The sequence below is a fragment of the Hemitrygon akajei genome, chromosome 2 (assembly GCF_048418815.1).
Source record: "Hemitrygon akajei chromosome 2, sHemAka1.3, whole genome shotgun sequence".
NCBI classification, from domain to species: domain Eukaryota; kingdom Metazoa; phylum Chordata; class Chondrichthyes; order Myliobatiformes; family Dasyatidae; genus Hemitrygon; species Hemitrygon akajei.
The window spans coordinates 85,280,416-85,298,856 of record NC_133125.1 but is presented as its reverse complement, the minus strand read 5'-3'; the positions used below and the strand labels follow the sequence as shown (position 1 = coordinate 85,298,856).

At 40.1% G+C, this 18,441-nt stretch overlaps 1 protein-coding gene across 2 annotated transcripts in view; it reads right to left on the bottom strand.

Annotated features, from left to right (window-relative positions):
- LOC140714312 (glycophorin-C-like) overlaps positions 1-18,441 on the bottom strand; it is a 160,772-nt gene that overhangs the window by 46,358 nt on the left and 95,973 nt on the right. For both annotated transcript variants that reach the window (XM_073025458.1, XM_073025449.1), the window contains exon 3: positions 3,375-3,440. In XM_073025458.1, the coding sequence (XP_072881559.1) occupies positions 3,375-3,440 (66 nt within the window). The remainder of the gene's footprint in view (positions 1-3,374; positions 3,441-18,441) is intronic.

Genomic DNA, 18,441 nt, shown 5'->3' with positions numbered 1-18,441 from the left:
TATCCCCTCCCTGATTCCCCTCCCCCACCCCTCAATCTTTCCTCTTACTGGTTTTTCACCTGGCACCTACTAGCCTTATCCTTCCCACTCTCCCCCACCTTCTTTATAGAGCCCCTGCCCCCTCCCTCTTCAGTCCTGGTGAAGGGTCTCGGCCCAAAATGTTGACTGTTCATTTCCACGGATGCTGCCCGACCTGCTGAGTTCCTCCAGCTTGCTGAAAGTGTTGCTTTAACCCCAGCATTTGCAGTGTACTTTGTCTTTATTTCACTTTTACTCGACTATATCAATTGTGGACCTCCTCAAGTCTGGTTCAACTTTGGGAGCAATTTCCAAACACCTGAAGGTACCACGTTCATCTGTACAAACAATAGTACGCAAGTATAAACACCACGGGACCACGCAGCCGTTGTACCGCTCAGGAAGGAGACGCATTCTGTCTCCTAGAGATGAGCATACTTTTGCACAAAAAGTGCAAATCAATCCCAGAACAACAGCAAAGGACCTTTTGAAGATGCTGGAGGAAACAGGTAGACAAGTATCTATATCCACAGTAAAACGAGTCCTGTATCGACATAACCTGAAAGGCTGCTCAGCAAGGAAGAAGCCACTGCTCCAAAACCGCCATAAAAAAGCCAGACTACAGTTTGCAAGTGCACATGGGGACAAAGATCTTACTTTTTGGAGAAATGTCTTCTGCTCTGATGAAACAAAAATTGAACAGTTTGGCCATAATGACCATTATTATGTTTGGAGGGAAAAGGGTGAGGCTCACAAGCTGAAGAACACCATCCCAACCGTGAAGCATGGGGGTGGCAGCATTATGTTGTGGGGGTGCTTTGCTGCAGGAGGGACTGGTGCACTTCACAAAATAGATGGCATCATGAGGAAGGAAAATTATGTGGATATATTGAAGCAACATCTCAAGACATCAGCCAGGAAGTTAAAGCTCGGTCGCAAATGGGTCTTCCAAATGGACAATGACCCAAGCATACCTCCAAAGTTGTGGCAAAATTGCTTAAGGACAACAAAATCAAGGTATTGGAGTGGCCATCACAAAGCCCTGACCGCAATCCGATAGAAAATTTGTGGGCATAACTGAAAAAGCGTGTGCGAGCAAGCAGGCCTACAAACCTGATTCAGTTACACCAGTTCTGTCTGGAGGAATGGAACAAAATTCCAGCAACTTACTGTGCTTGTGGAAGGCTACCCAAAATGTTTGACCCAAGTAAAACAATTTAAAGGCAATGCTACCAAATACTAACAAAGTGTATGTAAACTTATAACCCACCTGGAATGTGATGTAGGGAATAAAAGCTGAAATAAATCATTCTCTCTACTATTATTCTGACACTTCACATTCTTAAAGTAGTGATCCTAACTGACCTAAAACAGGGAATGTTTTCTAGGATTAAATGTCAGGAATTGTGGAAAACTGAGATAAATGTATTTGGCTAAGGTGTATGTAAACTTCTGACTTCAACTGTATCTAAAATTATGATATATCTAAAGATACCTCATAATAGATCTCTTTTGTTTTGGTCCATCTGCATCTGGAGTTATTCATTCATTTTCCTTTTCATAGCTTTAGGTCACAATGGACAAAGGCTCTCTACTAGTTCAAAGGTGTCCAGTTCAAATTGGCTCTGAACTTCAGGAATGAACTGAAATGTATTGTTGAGAGTTAAACCATGGCCATCACAAGGTCAGATGCTCAAGCAGAAGCTAGACAAGAATTGAGAATCATGACTCTCCCCTCCATGCTTTCAGTTGTTAAAAACTTGAGGACATAGATTTAAGGTGAGAGGGGAATGATTTAAGAGGAACATGGGGGCAATTGTGCATTTATGGTCCCCTACCTTTAGGAAAGATATCAATAGATTGAAAGAGTGCTCAGAAAATTTACAAGGATGGTGCCTGGACTTGAGAACCTGATTTATAGGGAAAGATTGAATAGGCCAGGCTCTTCTCCTCCAGAACATTGGAAAATGAGGGGAGATGAGATAGAGGAATACAAAATTATGAGGGGTATGGATAGGCTCTTTCCACTGAGGCTGTGTAAGACTAGAACTAGAGGCCATGGGTTAAGGGTGAAAGGTAAAATATTTAGGGGGAACATGAGGGGGAATTTATTCACTCAGAGGGTAGTGCAAGGGTAGAATGAGCTGTCAGCAGAATGGTGAATAATAGTTTCAAAATTTCAGAGAAATCTGGATAGGTATTTGGATGGGAGAGGTGTCAAGGTCTACAGTCCAGATGCAGGCTGATGGGACTAGACAGAATAATAAGATGGCATGGACTAGATAGACTGAAGGGCCTGTTTCTGTGCTGTGATATTCTCTAACTCTATGACTCAGCCTTTTTTAAAAAAAATACAAAGACTGATACCTTAATTAATGAATGCCAGAGGAGAGATACTGTAACAACTTTTAAAGAACAGTTGGGCAGGTATATCTTTGAGAAAGATTTAGAAGCAAATGCGGCTAGCTTAGGAAGACAATTTGGATGGCTCAGAGAAGATGGGCCAAAGGGCCTGTTTCTATTTTCTACATCTCTATGTAGTTCAGACTCCCACTTGGAATACAATTCATATATTTGTGATGATTCAGCTCAAATGTCTTTACTTCACCCAGTCCCTGCTCAAAGCCAATCTAAAATTTTTCTTGTAATCTATTATTCAGTCCCAGAATACAATCAATGTAGTTTGAAGTCCATTGTAGAATACTATAGTACCACACACATCAATGGAATATTTTGTTATAACTAAACTGGTTGCAACACAGCCTGGTATGGAAACACTTATACCCAAGAACAAAAAACTCTACAGAAGGTGGTTGACACAGCATAGTCCATCACCAGCACAGCCTCCCCACCACTGAGCACACTTACGAGGAGAAACCACTACAAGAAAACAGCTCCATCCTTGAGGACCCTCACCATCCAGGCCATGCTCTGTTCTAGCTAATACCAGAGGGTACAGGAGCCTTAGGTCCCATACCACCAGGCTCAGGAACAATTATTAAAGTACAATCATCTTACAATCAACAAGCTCCTGAACCAGCATAGATAACTACACTCATCTCAACTCTGAAGTGATTTCACAACCTATTGGCTCACTTTCAATGAATCGACAACCCATGTTCTCAGTATTATTTATTTTTATTTCATTTTATTTACACAATTGCAGTATTTTTGGTTGTTTGACAGTCTGTCTTAAGTTTAGTTTTCATAAAGTCTATTGTCCTGTAAATGCCTGAAAGAAAATGAATCTTAAGGTAGTGTAGTGTAATGCAGTTTACACAGACTTGGACAATAAACTTACTTTGATTTTGATTTTGACAAATTTCTTGGGCACCGAGCTTTAAAGAGTTCCTTACCTCCAATGACAGCAGAATCCATTTCATTACTGCTATTCACACGTGTGTTTCCTGCAGGAGAGGTCTCTGCAATAGAACAGCATAAAATAATTATTAATATTGATATCATTGTTAATACAGATGGACAGTACAAAATCTTGCTAGCTCCTCTTACAACTTGAGGAATGATTTCCAAGATTCAATAGGCTCATCAAAAAAATGAATTTGAACAAAGAAAGACATAAGAACCAATTCAGAAGCAGAAGAAATTTTGCAGATGCTAGAAATCTTGAGCTACACAAGCTAAGTTCTGAAGGAACTCAACAGGTCAGGTAATATCTACGGAGGTGAACAAATAGTCCACATTTCATGCTGAGAAGACCATAATACCATTAGACATAGAAACAGAATTAGGGCATTTGACCCACTGGGTCTGCTTCACATTCCATCGCAGCTGATTTATTATCTCTCGCAACTCCATTCTCCTGCCTTCTTCCTGCAACCTTTAATGCCTTCAATAATCAAGAACCTATCAAACTCTGCTTTAAATATACCCATTGATATGGCCTCCAATGTCATCCATGGCAACGAATTCCACAAATTCACTAACCTCCGGCTTAAGAAATTTCTCCTCATCTCTGTTCTAAATGAACATCCCTCTATTCTGAGTCTGTGCCCTCGAATCCCAGACTCCAACACTATAGGAAACATCCTCTCTAAGCCTTTTAATATTCGATAGGGTTCATTCAGATCCCTTCTCATTCTTCTAAGCTCCAGCAAGTACAGGTTCAGAGCCATCAAATGCTCCTCATACATTAACCCCATTCATTCCCAGAATCATTCTCAAGAACCTCTTCTGGATCCTTTCCAATGCCAGCATATCCTTTCTTAGTTAAGGGACCCAAAGATACTCACAATACTCCAAGTGCTGTCTGACCAATGTCTTAGAAAGCCTCAGCATTACATCCTTGCTTTTATATTCTAATCCACTCAAAATGAATGCTAACATTGAATTTGCCTTCCTTACCACCAACTCAACCTGCACACCAGGGGATCCTGCATGAGGACTCCTAAATCTCTCCGCACCTCTGATTTCTGAATTTGCTCCCCATTTAGAAAAGGATCTCCTTTTTACCCCTCCATAGATGCTGTTTGGCCTATGGTCCTCCAGCATTTTGTGTGTGTGGCAATTGACCCGGTGAAGCTAGCATCACTTTCTCAGCCAGAAGGATATAGGTTAAAGTTCCACTAGGAAGCTATCTCCGCTTTCCAGTAGAGATTTGAGAGCGTGCTGTGTTTGAGATACCAACTTGTGTATTAAATATGTATCCTTAAATAGGGAATATCAATTCAGAAAATCATTTTAAAAAGCCAAAATCCTTTTGAAAAATATCAATGATCTGACTGTTCTTGAGCTCAAAAGAAAAAGTGGAATTCAAAGGATGTGGAAAGATTTAGAGAAGGTATGTGAATGTGGAATTCAGGCAGCAGAACAGTAGAGTTGAATGATAAAAGTGGGTCTACACACAGACAAAGGACCTTTCCCCCCAGGATGAAGATGGCCAATACCAGAGGACATCCATTTAAGGTAAGTGAAGTAAAGTTTAGGGAAGATGTCAGAGGTGTTTCCCCTCCCCCCCTCACAAAGAGTGGTGGATGCCTGGAACACACAACCAGGGGTCATGGTAGAGTCTGATGCAATAGGGACATTTAAAAGACTCTTAGTTACACACATGGATGTAAAGAAAATGATGGGTTATAGACTGTGTGAGAAGAAAGGGTTAGATTAATCATAGAGTGTGTTTACATCGGTCTTAACAACAATGTGGACCAAAGGGCCTGGTCTATTCTGTGTTCCAAACTTGCAAACTATTTGAAATTTGGAGAATAGTCAGTGACAGGAGGAAAGTTTAGAGATTGGACAGATGGGAAGCTGTGAGTAATAACTTTAGCAAGGAAAGGAAATATGCATTAATCAGCAACAGTTACTCAACCACAAAGGATATATAATAGTTTAATTTAAGAAATATTGACCCTTATCATTATACATCCTTGTGGAATTTCCTGTCAATTCTCTTTGATCTACTCCATGTACACTTAGACACAAAGTACATTACTCCAAATATGACCATGATAAACTGTCGGAAAATAGGATGAGTCATATATAGACACGTTCTGAGGAGTTGCAGGTCATTACAATTGTCTATTTCAGAATAAAATATCACTAGTATATGTCATGAAATTTGTTATTTTGAAGCATTGTAATACATAATAAAAACTAAATTACAATATAAAAATTTAAATCAAATAAGTAGTGCAAAACAAGAGGGGGAGAAAAGTGAGATAGTGTTCAGGGGTTGGTTCATTGTCCATTCAGAAATTGGATGGCAGAGGGGAATAAGTTGTTCCTGAAATGCTGAGTATGTGTCTTCAGGCTCTGTACCTCCTCCTTGGTGGTAGCAATAAGACGGCAGCATATCTTGGGTGATGAATATCCTTAAAGATAGATGCCAGAACGTGATGCCTTCATCACCTTTTGAAGGACTAACCTCCCCATGATGGAGCTGGCTGAGTTTCCACATTTCTGTCGCTTTTTCCAATCCTCTGCAGTGGCCCCTTCCATTCCAGATGTTCCTATCAAGTTTCATTGATCTACCTCAATATTTGTCTGTGGATAACAAGTACACTTGGATAAAATGTACATTGCTCTAAAGATGCCCATGATTAATTGTCAGAAATTGGGATGAGTCACTTAAAGACAGGCTCTGAGGAGTGTCAGGTCATTATAATTGTTCATGTCACTAAGCCTCAGAGAAAGCATCCGAGAAAATTACTCATCGTTGGACAGGATATGCATGGTCTGCATCTATTTTGTATGAACGTGGCTGTTTTACACTGCAATCTTCAGCAACTGGAAGGCAATTTAGAAACAAAGAAGAGTGAGTGAGCTCTTCAACCCAAGCTCTCTAACTTACCACTTCAAAGTTCAAAATATTTTTATTATCAAAGTATGTATACCATATACAACTTTAAGATTTGTCTTGTTGCAGCAGCCACAAAACAAAGAAACACAATAGAAAAAGGATCTATTGCTTTCCTGGTATATATAACAAATAAACTCTTCCTGGACTTCCAGCCAGGTACAGCTGTTGATAACAACTGACGTTTTGATGACAAACTCTACCATCTTCATGTTGAAGATGGCAGAGTTTGTCATTGAAACGTCAGTTATAATCAATACCTGTACCTAGCTGGAAGCCCAAGGAGAATTTATTGTAAACACACTAGAAGCCTCAAAAAAAAATTCCACACAACAAAGACCGTCGAACACCCAAATTGCAAAAGAAAAAAAACATGGAAGCAATTAAAAAAAATGAACAAATAACATGGAGAACATGAACCTCAGAGTCCCGGAAGTTTTTGTGCCTTTTATGTCCAGAAATCTATTTATCTCCTTCTTAAATATATGCTGCAACTTGACCTGCACTCAGTGCCCATTTTGTTCGTTAAGGAGGAGGCATCCATCATTAAGAACCCCCATCACGCAGGAAATGGCCTCTTCTCATTGCTAAAATCAAGGAGGAGGAGGAGGAGGAGGAGGAATAGGAGCCTGCAGAAATATATTCAACATCTTAGGAACAGCTTCTTCCCCTCCACTATCTGAATTGACAATGAACCCATGAACAATACCTCATTATTTTTTCTTATTTTTTGCTCTTTTTGCACTACTTACTTTATTTTTAATATATATTTATTGTAATTCATAGCTTTTTATTATTATTGCAATGTACTGCTGCAGCAAAACAACAAATTTCACAACATATGCTCATGCTATTAAACCAGATTCTGATTTTGATACACCTGCTTGTTAATGCAAATATCTACACAGCCAGTCCTGTGCCACCAGCTCAATACATAAAAGCATGCAGACATGGCCAAAAGGTTCAGTTGTTGTTCAGACCAAACATTAAAATGAGAAGAAATTTTGGTCTAAGTGACTTTGACTGTGGACTGATTGTTGGAGCCAGATGGCGTGCTTTGAGTATCTTAGAAACTGATTTCCTGGGACTTTAATACACAACATTCTCTAGATTTTACAAGTAATGGTTCTAAAAACAAAACGAACAAAAGAATCCAGTTAGTGGCAGTTCTGTGAGCGAAAAGTAAACACAAAGTACACTGCAGATGCTGTGGTCAAATCAAGACGTACAAACAAGCTGGATGAACTCAGCAGGTCGGGCAGCATCCGTTGACTGCTTCTTTCAATGGATGCTGCCTGACCTGCTGAGTTCATCCAGCTTGTTTGTACGTCTGTGAGCAAAAACATTGTTGAGATGAGACCATACGCAGGTTGGATGAATTAACCTTTTGTTCTGTCTGGATAGCTTCCAACCTGATGGACTGAACATCAATTTCTCAAACTTCCAGTAATACCCCCCCCCCCACCTGCCTCTCCTTCCCCGTTTCCCATCAGAGGTCAGAGGAGAATGGCCAGACTAGTTCAAGGCTGATAGAAAGGAGACAGTAAGTCAAATAACCACACATTACGCCAGTGGTATGCATTAGAGCATCTTTGAATGCACAACATGTCAACAGGCTATAGCAGCAGAAGACCACACCAGTTTCCAGTCTCCTACCTAATAAAGTGGCCACTGAGCCTAGTTCTTAGAGCCAAAGGTATTAATGACAGGAATCGGGACTACGATATTGAATATGGATTATCAGTCATGTACATATTAAATGGTGGAGAAGATTCAAAATAGCTGAATGGATTACTCTTGCTCCTAAGGTTTCTATGAAAGTACAATAGGAAAAATACATACTATTTTCAGACATTTCAAAGTTTAAAGCTCAAAGTACGCACGAGAAGTTCTGATATGTTTCAACATGCTAAATGCAATGAGAATGTTTTCTGGATAATGTGGATGAATAGATTTACTGCCAATCCAAAACATTTTAGTTATTTGCATAGAAAACAGATGGGAAGATTAAAATCTCCAAAGCACAGATGCATAAATGACCACACCCATCCAACATTTGGGAAGAGAAAAAGGACACTAAGCCAAATGTGAGGATGGATGGAGGGGGCCAGTCCTTAATCAGTAACATACTTCTATCTATCTTTATCACTGAATACAAGAACCAGAAATTAGACTTGGGAATACAGGGTGTTAACTTTACTTCATTTAATATGAATTTGTGTTTGAGTCACTCCGTTTCAATTACTTTATTTTGTACTATCAGAGGGAAATGCTTGAATTACAAATTTATCAGTGATCTAAAACTGCATTCAAATATATATTTCTTAAAAAGCAATAAGCTTTTTTAAAAAATCCCATGTACATCGAAACATAAAAACATATAGTGAAATACATCATTTGTGTTAATGACCAACATGGCTCAAGGATGTTCTGCAGACAGCCCACAAGAGTCGCCATTTATTCAGGTGCCAAAATAGCATGACCACAACCCACGACTCCTAATCATGTGTCTCTGAAATACAGGAGGAAACCCAAGTACCTGGAGGAAATCCACACATTTATGGTGAGAACATACAAACCCCTTATGGAATGTGGTGGGAAATAAACCTGGATTGACGGTGCTGTCAAGCATTACAGATATCATTACACTACTGTACCGCATTAGAGAACTTAATGAATGGGACTTTGCTAGACAAACTTCTCACTGTGTGCTCTATTTGATGTTCAAGGTCATGCCACCCCCAAAAAAACCTGCTGACACCATGAGCTGGTGATGACAGAGCAGACCAAGGATTATGACCTCACCAGCATAAAATGAAATTAGTGCAAATGGTAAACACAGAAGATTCTGCAGACGCTGGAAATCCAGAGTGTTACATACAAAATGCTGGAGGAGCTCAGCAAGTCAGGCAGCATCTATAGGAATGAATAAGCAGTTGATGTTTTGAGCAAAGACTCTTCATCAGGACTGGAAGGTGGGGGGAGTGGAAGACATACAAGCTAGCAGATGACAGGGGAATCCAGGTGAGAGGTAAAGGAGGATGAAATAAGAAGCTGGGAGGTGATAGGTGCAAAAGGCAAAGGAGTGGATATGATGAAATCTAACAGGAGAGTAGAGTGGACCATGGGAGAAAGGAAGGAGGAGGGGCACCAGGGATAGGTGATAGGCAAGTGTGGAGAAGAAGAGGTAAGAGGGGAGCCAGACTGGGGAATGGAAGAAGAGAAAAGTGAGAAGGGGAAATATTACCAGGTTAGAGAAATCAATGTTCATGTCATCAGAATGGAGCTAACCAAATGGAGAGGAGGTGTTGCTCCTCCAACTTGAGTGTGGCTTCATCGTGGTGGTAGAAGAGGCCATGGACTGACATGTTGGAACAGGAAAGAGGATTAGAATTAAAATGGTTGGCCATTGGGAAATCCTGATTTTGCAAATGGAGCAAAAGTATTTGCCAGAGTGGTGTCCCAATCTACATCTGGTCTCTCCACTGCAGAGAAGGCTGCATCAGGAGCACCAGATAGAGAAGATGACACCAACAGATTTGTAGATGAAGTGTAACTATTTAGTGTAAATTTGCCCCTGCTGCAAATGAATCACGTACAAGTTTGAGATCAGTTTATTGTCATTCAACCGTACCATCAAACAGAACAATGTTCCTCCGGACCAAAGAGCACAACACAGTACACACAATACACACACACATAACAACCAAAGTATTATTACCACACATAAATTAACAAATGATAAGGTACATATATGATACAAGTTAGAAAGTAAACTGTATAATGTTACTGCCGCTTCCTAAGTGATGACCTCAGGGGTGGCAGGGAATTCAGTAGTCTTACAGCCTGGGGGAAGAAGCTGTTTCTCATCCTAACCGCTCATTCTCCTCAACAAATGGAATTGCTGCTGTACCTTCTTGACTAAAGAGGTGGTGATGAGGGACCAGGTGAAATCATGCACTCGTGCTGCCAGAAACTTTGTGCTCCTAACTCTCTCCACGGAGGAGCTGTGTGTGTGCAGTGTGGAGCGGTCAGCCTGTACCTTTCTAAAGTCCACAATCATCTCTTTAGTTTTGTCCACATGAAGACTCAGGTTGGTGAGTTTGCACCATTCCACCAGCTGTACACCACCTTGTCATTGTGGTTGATGAGGCTAACCACCGTTGATCAAACAATGCAGTTATGCATTAGCACTGCTGGTCAGTACGAACACCGTGGGCTGGAGTGCCAGTTTTTAAATGGCTTGACTCTACATTCAAATTGCTTGGTCAAATAAAAAGACTGAACAACTGTAAAGGAAAACTGAGTGAAGGACAGTGAATTTAATACGAGTCTGGCACAGAAAGATAAATGAAGAGCAAGCAACATGTCTGACAATGCAGTGAGAAATTATTAGTTGCTTCCTTGCCTTTGTTCTCAGAAGCATTACACATTGCATATTGTAAATATTTAATCAACCAGTCCTGATGAAGGTCTGCACAAAATGTCAACTCTATTCCTTTCCATAGTTGCGGCCTGACCTGCGGCAATCCTCAAACATTTTGTATGCATTACTTTGCATATTGTAAGCCTTTTTCTGTTCACCAGGAACCTATTCAAATGTACTCAAGAGAACATAGCACCCAAATGAAATATTAACTCTTATGTAAATTGTGAACACAGTAAAAGGCAACAAAGGGGGAAAAGAAAGTTACGTAAAACAATTTATAGACTGAAGGAGTCAGATTCTATACTTAAAAATGTTCACTTTCAAGACGATAAGATCATAAGACATAGGAGCAGAATCAGGCTATTTGGCCTATCAAGTTTGTTCTACTATTCCATCATGGCTGATTTATTATCCCTCTCAACACCATCCTCCAGCCTTCTCCCCATAGCCTGACCATTCCACAACCTATTAACCTCTATTTTAAATACATCCAGTAACTTATCCTCCACAGACTCCTCATCTATGCTGTAAATGGATATCTTTCTATTCTGAGGCTGTGCTCTCTAGTCCTTGAATCCCCCACTATAGGAAACATTTTCTCCACTTCCATTGAACAGTCTCTCCCTCTCACTCACTGCTCCCGGAGGAAGGAGTTCATCGCTATTTACCTGTTTTTGAACGCTCTCTCTCTCTCTCTCTCTCACTCGCTGCTCCCCGAGGAAGGTGCCTACATATGAACGGTCTCTCTTTCCCTCTCGCTTGATGCTGATGGAGGAAGTGTCTGTGTGCATGTAGTCTCTTTTACTCACTCGCCCTGGGAGCAAGTGCAAGAGTCCTAGGTCTTGGGCAAGGTTTAATCAGCAAATTTTGTGAATTGACTCTATTGTTCATATTATTATGTGTTTCTGGTCGCTCCTTTTGTTGTTGGTATTTTGTGGTGTGGTTTGGATCTGTGGCCTGAGTTAACAAACAGCACCCTGCTGGATAGAACTGAACTGAGCTAAACTGAATAGGCCCAGACTCTTTTGCCAACTTTCGGGATTGATGTTTTATAGTTTTCGTTTTTCGCTCATTTTTTCCCCATTTTTGCGATTTGTTTTTTTTTGTGTACATTGGGGTTTTTATGTTTTCTTTGAATGGGTTCTATAGATTTTCTTCATTACATGGCTGTCTGTGGGAAGATGAATATTGGGGTTGTATGCTGTATACATACTTTAATAATAAATGTACTTTAGTTCTTTGAATCTTTTGAATCTACCAGGCCTTTCAATATTCAATAGCTTTCAATGAGATACCCCTCATTCTTTTAAACTCTAGTGAGTACAGGTCCAGAGCCATCAAATGCTCTTCAAACATTAACCCTTTCATCCTGGAATCATTCTCATGAACCTCCACTAGAACCTCCTAACACCAGCACATCTTTCCTTAGGTAAGGGGTCTAAAACTGCTGCTCACAGTACCCCAAGAGTGGTGTGACCAATACCTTATAAGGTCTCAGCATCTCACCCTGGCTTTTATATTCTAGTCCTCTCGAAATGAATGCCAACATTGCATTTGCCTTCCTTACCACCAACTCACTCTGCAAATTAACCTTCAGGGAATCCTGCACAAGCATTCTAAAATCCCCTTGCACCTCTGATTTTTGAATTTTCTCTCCATTTAGTAAACAGTCAATGCACTTATTCCTTCTACCAAAGTGCATGACTGTACACTTCCCTACAGATGATTTCATCTGTCACTTCTTTACCCTTTCTCCGAATCTGTCTGAATTTTTCTGAAGACTCTCTACCTACTCAGCACTGTGCTCCTCCACCATCTTTGTATTGTCAGCAAACTTGGCCACAAAGCTATCAAGTCCATCATCCAAATCGTTGACACATAACGTGAAATAAAACAGTCCCAATATCGACTCCTGAAGAACATTACTGGTCACCGGCAGTCAACCAGAATAGGTCCCCTTTATTCCCACTCTTAGGCTCCTGCCAATCAGCCAATTTATGCCTGCCAGTAACTTTCCTGTATTATTATGGGCTCTTATCTTGTTAAGCAGTCTCACGAGCGACATCTCGTCAAACTCCCTCTGAAACTCCAAGTAAACAACATCAACTGATTCTCCTTTGTCCATTCTGCCTGTCTTTTCCTCAAAGAATTCCTCAGATTTGTCAAGCAAAATTTCCCCTGATGGAAATTATGCTGACTTTGGCCTACTTTATCATGTGCCTCCAAGTACCTCGAAACTTCATCCTTAATTATGGACTCCATCATTCTCCACCTAGTGAAGTCAAGTAAGCTGTGCTATAATTTCTTTTCTTCTGCCTACCTCCCTTCTTAAAGAGTAGAGTGACATTTGCAATTTTACGGTCCTCTGGAACCATTTCAGAATTTAGTGATTCTGGGAAGATCCTAATGCCTCCACCATCTCTTCAGCCACCTTTTTCAGAACCCTGGGGTATAGTCCATCAGGGGGTAAAAGAAAGTCACTTAAAATGTGGTGCCTTAGAGGTGCCACGGTAACATAGCAGTTAGCGTGACACTATTACACCTTGTGTTGTCGGAGTTTGGAGTTCATTTCTGACATCATCTGGTACAAGTCTGCAAGCCCTCCCCATGGAATGCACAGCTTGTCTCCAGGTGCTCCGGTTTCCTCCCACAGTCCAAAGACATAGTGGGTGGTCAGTTAGTGGGTCATTGTAAACTGTCCTGTGATTAAGCTAGGGTTAAACTGGGGGTTTCCGGGGTGGTGTGGCACGAAGGCCACAAAGAGGCTACTCTGCTTGGTAAATAAATAGACAGATAGACTGACAGAGTCAGCATCCACATTTTAAGCCATTCACTTTTAAGACCATGAGACAACGAAGCAGATTTCTTTGCCATTCCACCATGGCTGATTTATTATCCCTCTCCACCCATTTCTCCTGCCTTCTTGCCATATCCTTCGACACCCTTACTAATCCAGAACCTATTAAATTCCACTTTAAATATATCCAATGACGTGGCCTCCACAGCCATCGGTGACAAAGAATTCCACAGATTCACCACCTTAGGGCTAAAGAAATTCTTCGTCATCTCAGTTCTAAAAGGACATCCTTCTATTCTGATGCTGTGCCCTCTGATCCTAGACTCACTCACTATGCAAAACAATCTCTCCACATCTACTCTATCCAGGCCTTTCAATATTTTATATGTTTCAATGAAATACTCCCTCACTCTTTGAAACTTCGGCAAGACCAGTAACAAACCCAGTACTAGGGAACTATGTAATAAGCTGATAACAGCTGAACATAGTTTAATAGCAATAAAACCCCACAGTAGCTTATGACCTGTTAATGAACATCATGAACAATCACAAAGAGCTTAATTGTGAACAATAGAATAGAAGCAAATAACGGGCAATCAATGTTGAGTTGCAGATCAGTGAACATTTGAGCCTTACTTTCACATTAAATGTCTACATGGTGCACATTACTTTCAGCAAATTTTTAGATGTTATATTTAAGCAATATTCCAACAGTCATGGATTGTCTTTTCTTTAGTTAAGAACAGAATCTTATTTTCCTAAAATTATTATTATTACCTTGATAAAACAGATTTCTGAAAAATCACTGAAGTTTCCATCATATGTTACTAGATTTTAGTTTTTGAGCTAGTGTTTGAAGATTTTAGCCAGACTAATATTTAATAGATAAAATTGGGAATAGAAGCTTATGGAAAAATAAAAGGTAGGTTCAGATTTATCACATGTACAGTGAAATTTGTTATTTGTGTTCATAATCTACATACCCAAGGAAGTGCTGGGGGCAGCCTGCAAGTGTCACCACACATTCCAGTGCCAACACAGCATACCCACAACGCTCAGCAGAACACAACAGACGATACCAAGTGAAAAAACAACCACAGCGAAACAAACCCCATTGCTCCCTACAGCCACACACATACACTGTCCTCTAGCCCCACTACAGGCTGTCTAAGCCTCCAGCAGGCTTGTGCATTTGTAGGCATTGCCCCTTCAACTTACCCAGCAGACTCACAAAGACTTGTGGCTAGTTTTCTTGCAACTTATATCATTAACATTTGGGAATCAGGTTTTAGCACAAGATACTTCCAAGCTGTTCCTTCTGACTAGACTGGATGAATAGCTTCATGGAAATAACAAATCTATTTTAAAAAAAATCAGAGCATGAAACACTGAAATAACTCCTAGGGTGTGACTGCCAAAACTTTCAAACAAATAGTACACCCCCATAATATTAGGCTTCGTGTTAGATTTGAATTGATGCAAAATCTAGGAAATCCTACGGATGCTTAACCAGATAGATACTGCAAGAATGTTTCTCTTGTCGGGGAGGGGACTAAAACTAGGAAACATCTTCAAAGCAGTTGTATTTTAAAGACATGGGAGAGTTTCTTTTTGCCAGGTGAAGTGAATTTTCACCAAAGAGGAGGACAAGTCAATAAAGATGATTTTTGAAATACTGGTGAAAATCAGATATCAGGGAACAAGTATAATACATAGTTCAGGAGAAAATCTGAAAACAGAGCAAGTATAACATGCAGTTCAGGTGAAAATCAGACAATAGGAAATAATTATAAAAAGGTTGAAAAAAATTCTAAAGGTTCTTTTGTTATCAATGTATACAACTCCGAAATTCTTCTTTGACCTTAGAGTGATCATTGGTGCCGGATAAGCTAGTTTGAGTACGTCAGAGACTGCTGATCTCCTGGGATTTTCATGTACAACAGTCCCGAGAGTTCACAGAGAACGGTGCAAAAAACAAAATGCATCCAGTGAATGGCAGTTCTGTGGGTGAAAATGCCTTTTTTTTTATGAGATAGGTCGGAGGATAATGGGTAGACTGATTCAAGCTGACAGAAACTCAAATAACCACACTTTACAACCGAAGCCATAGTCCAGCCAATAACCAGAAGTTATAACAGTGGTATGCAGAAGAGCACATCAAACCCTGAAGTGGGATGGGCTGCTACACCAGAAGACTACAAACAAATACTCATTGGTCACTTCATTAGGGTACAGGAGTCACAGTACCTAATAAAGTGATCATTCAGTGTGTTCTGCCCAGTAAAATGCAGCTTGCATTTTTGTGTTTTAGAGAAAAGGAGGACAGGTCAGAAAGGAGAATTTTTAACCACTAGAGAATGGGAGGGATGGAAAAATCACACTGACACAAACACAGGCATACACATTAGTCATCCAGAGCAGCAGAACTTCAAAACAAGGTGGACCCCATGATAATTCTGACTGAAGTAATACAAGAAACTCCCCTGAGTTGGGAGGAGCTGAACAAATGGAAGCAATCTGGCACTGAAAATTCACAATATAGTTCATTTGAACTCCTCGTAGGCTGCTACCAAGCCAACAAAATGTCTCAGTTTTTATGACATATTCAATGAAGAACGATATCTTGCTCAATCTCCTGTAACTCAGGATGAATAATTATGCTATTGTACTCGGCACTGGCACCAAGCCACAAAAGGGAAGATAGTAACTGAGCTATGTTCTGACAGTTGGAAGTTTATGGAATGTTATGGCTAAAACATTCAAGATTGTTTTGCTTACATAATAAAGATATCCTCCCTCTAACATCTAAAAGTTTATGAAGAACCAAAGGCATCTGAACGCATCCTTAAATTTCTAATCCTCTCTAACAGGTGATGGCAGTGTCAGCCCGAAACATCGACTGTTTTCATTTCCACAGATGCAGCCTGACCGGCTGAGGTCCACCAGCATTTTGTATGTGTTACACTATGTTTATGGTAGATCATAACCAATTTGTCTTTCCATAGAATTACCAGATATCTATTTGTTGGATAAATTATCACACTCATCTCCAGTCATGATAGCATGACTAGAAAAACGTGTCCAAACTACCCTTGTTATCTTAGAGAATAATGAAAAACATTTATCACAAATTGGATTCAGGCATATTTTATGAATTTTTTGATTCCCTTTGGTCCTTGGAAGGACGTATGCACTGTACTGAATATACTGGTCTTCTCCAATTTACCAACACCCAATGTACAGTCTGACGTATGAACAAGCTTTTAGAAAAGGCTTGTCCTGAAGAAGGGTCTCGGCCCGAAACGATGACTGTTTGCTTATTTCTATGAATGCTGCTTGACCCTGCGGAGTTCCTCCAGCACTTTGTGTGTGTTTCTTTAGATTTCTAGCATCTGCAGAATCTCTTATGCTTGATAGAGATATCTGTTGGATTTGCCAGCTGCTGTGGGGCTGCAGGAATTTTCTGCTACCTGGGGTCTCGGCTGAAAGGAGCATTTACAACTAGTGAAGAGTTCAGATTATCAGCAGTTCATAGGAATGGAGCCCTGATATAACCAGGAGAGGATTATAACAAAACCAAATGCAGTATCGTCATATTCCACAGCTACAACACTGATGAAACCTAGGGTGGAAAGCGCTAATATGAGGGGTCACAATTTTAAGTTGTTTGGAGGAAAGTATAGGAAATTTGTCAATCGTAGGTTTTTTTTTAAAAAAGAATGTGATGGTGGTCTGCCGGGGTGACGGTTGAGGCAGATACATTAGGTACATTTTAAAAACTCTAGATTGGCACATAGATAAAACAAAATGGAGGCTTTCTAGCAGAGAAATGTTAGATTGACCTTGGAGTAGGTTAAAAGTTTGGCACAACATTGTACTGCACTGTAATGGTCTATGTTCATATGTCTTGTTTTATGTTAATATGTGTCGTGTTTGTTCTTTTTTAAGCAATGTATCAAGCAGCAAAAAGGGTTTCTGTTCTTCTGTAATGTACAAGTTATGCTTTGAAGAAATGTTTACTTGCTCTCCATTACTGCTAAAGATTATTGGCTTTGCTCTCATATCAAACCACAAAAGCCTAAAATAGGTTTTAAGAAACACAAACCAATATTCATACAATTTCTTCATGAGTTCTGGAACATGAAACATAGAACATTACAGCACTGTAGAGGCCCTTTGGTCACAATGTTGTGCCAATCTTCGAACGTACTCTAAGATCATTCTAACTCTTCCCTCCCACATAGGCCTCCATTTTTCTTTCATCCATATGCCTATGTAAGAGTCACTTAAATATCCCTAATGTGTCTACCTTTTCCACCATTTCTGGTAGTGTGTACCCTGCACTTACTGCTCTGTATGTGAAAAACTTAGCTCTGATATCCCTCCCATACTTTCTTCTAATCAAATTATTATCCCCTTGTCTTAGCAATTTCCACCTCGGGATAAGTTTTCTAGCTGTGCACTCTTTTGGCATTTCTGTAGCACAGAGCTTTTTGGGATGGGGTTGATAGTCCCATGTCCAATCCTCCTCCTTTTGCAGTCAGGCTTGGGACTGTTTATGGTGAAGTTATTCTAAACTTTAACCACTATAAAAAAAATTCCCCCTCAGATCCCCTCCAAACCTTCTGCTTCTCATGTGAAAACTGCACCTTATTATCTTAGACACCCTCATCTGCTGCAAACATTCAATATTTCAATGGAGATTTTTCATAACTGTATGGTTTTCTGAAATTGTAACCATATGTGGTATTTGGGCTAAGTATTATGTGCAGTGTGCTGTTGGTAATATGTTTTGCACCTTGGCCCTGGAGGAACATTATTTCATTTGGCTTTATTCATGTATGGTTCAAAGATAATTATACTTGAAAATGAACTTGATCC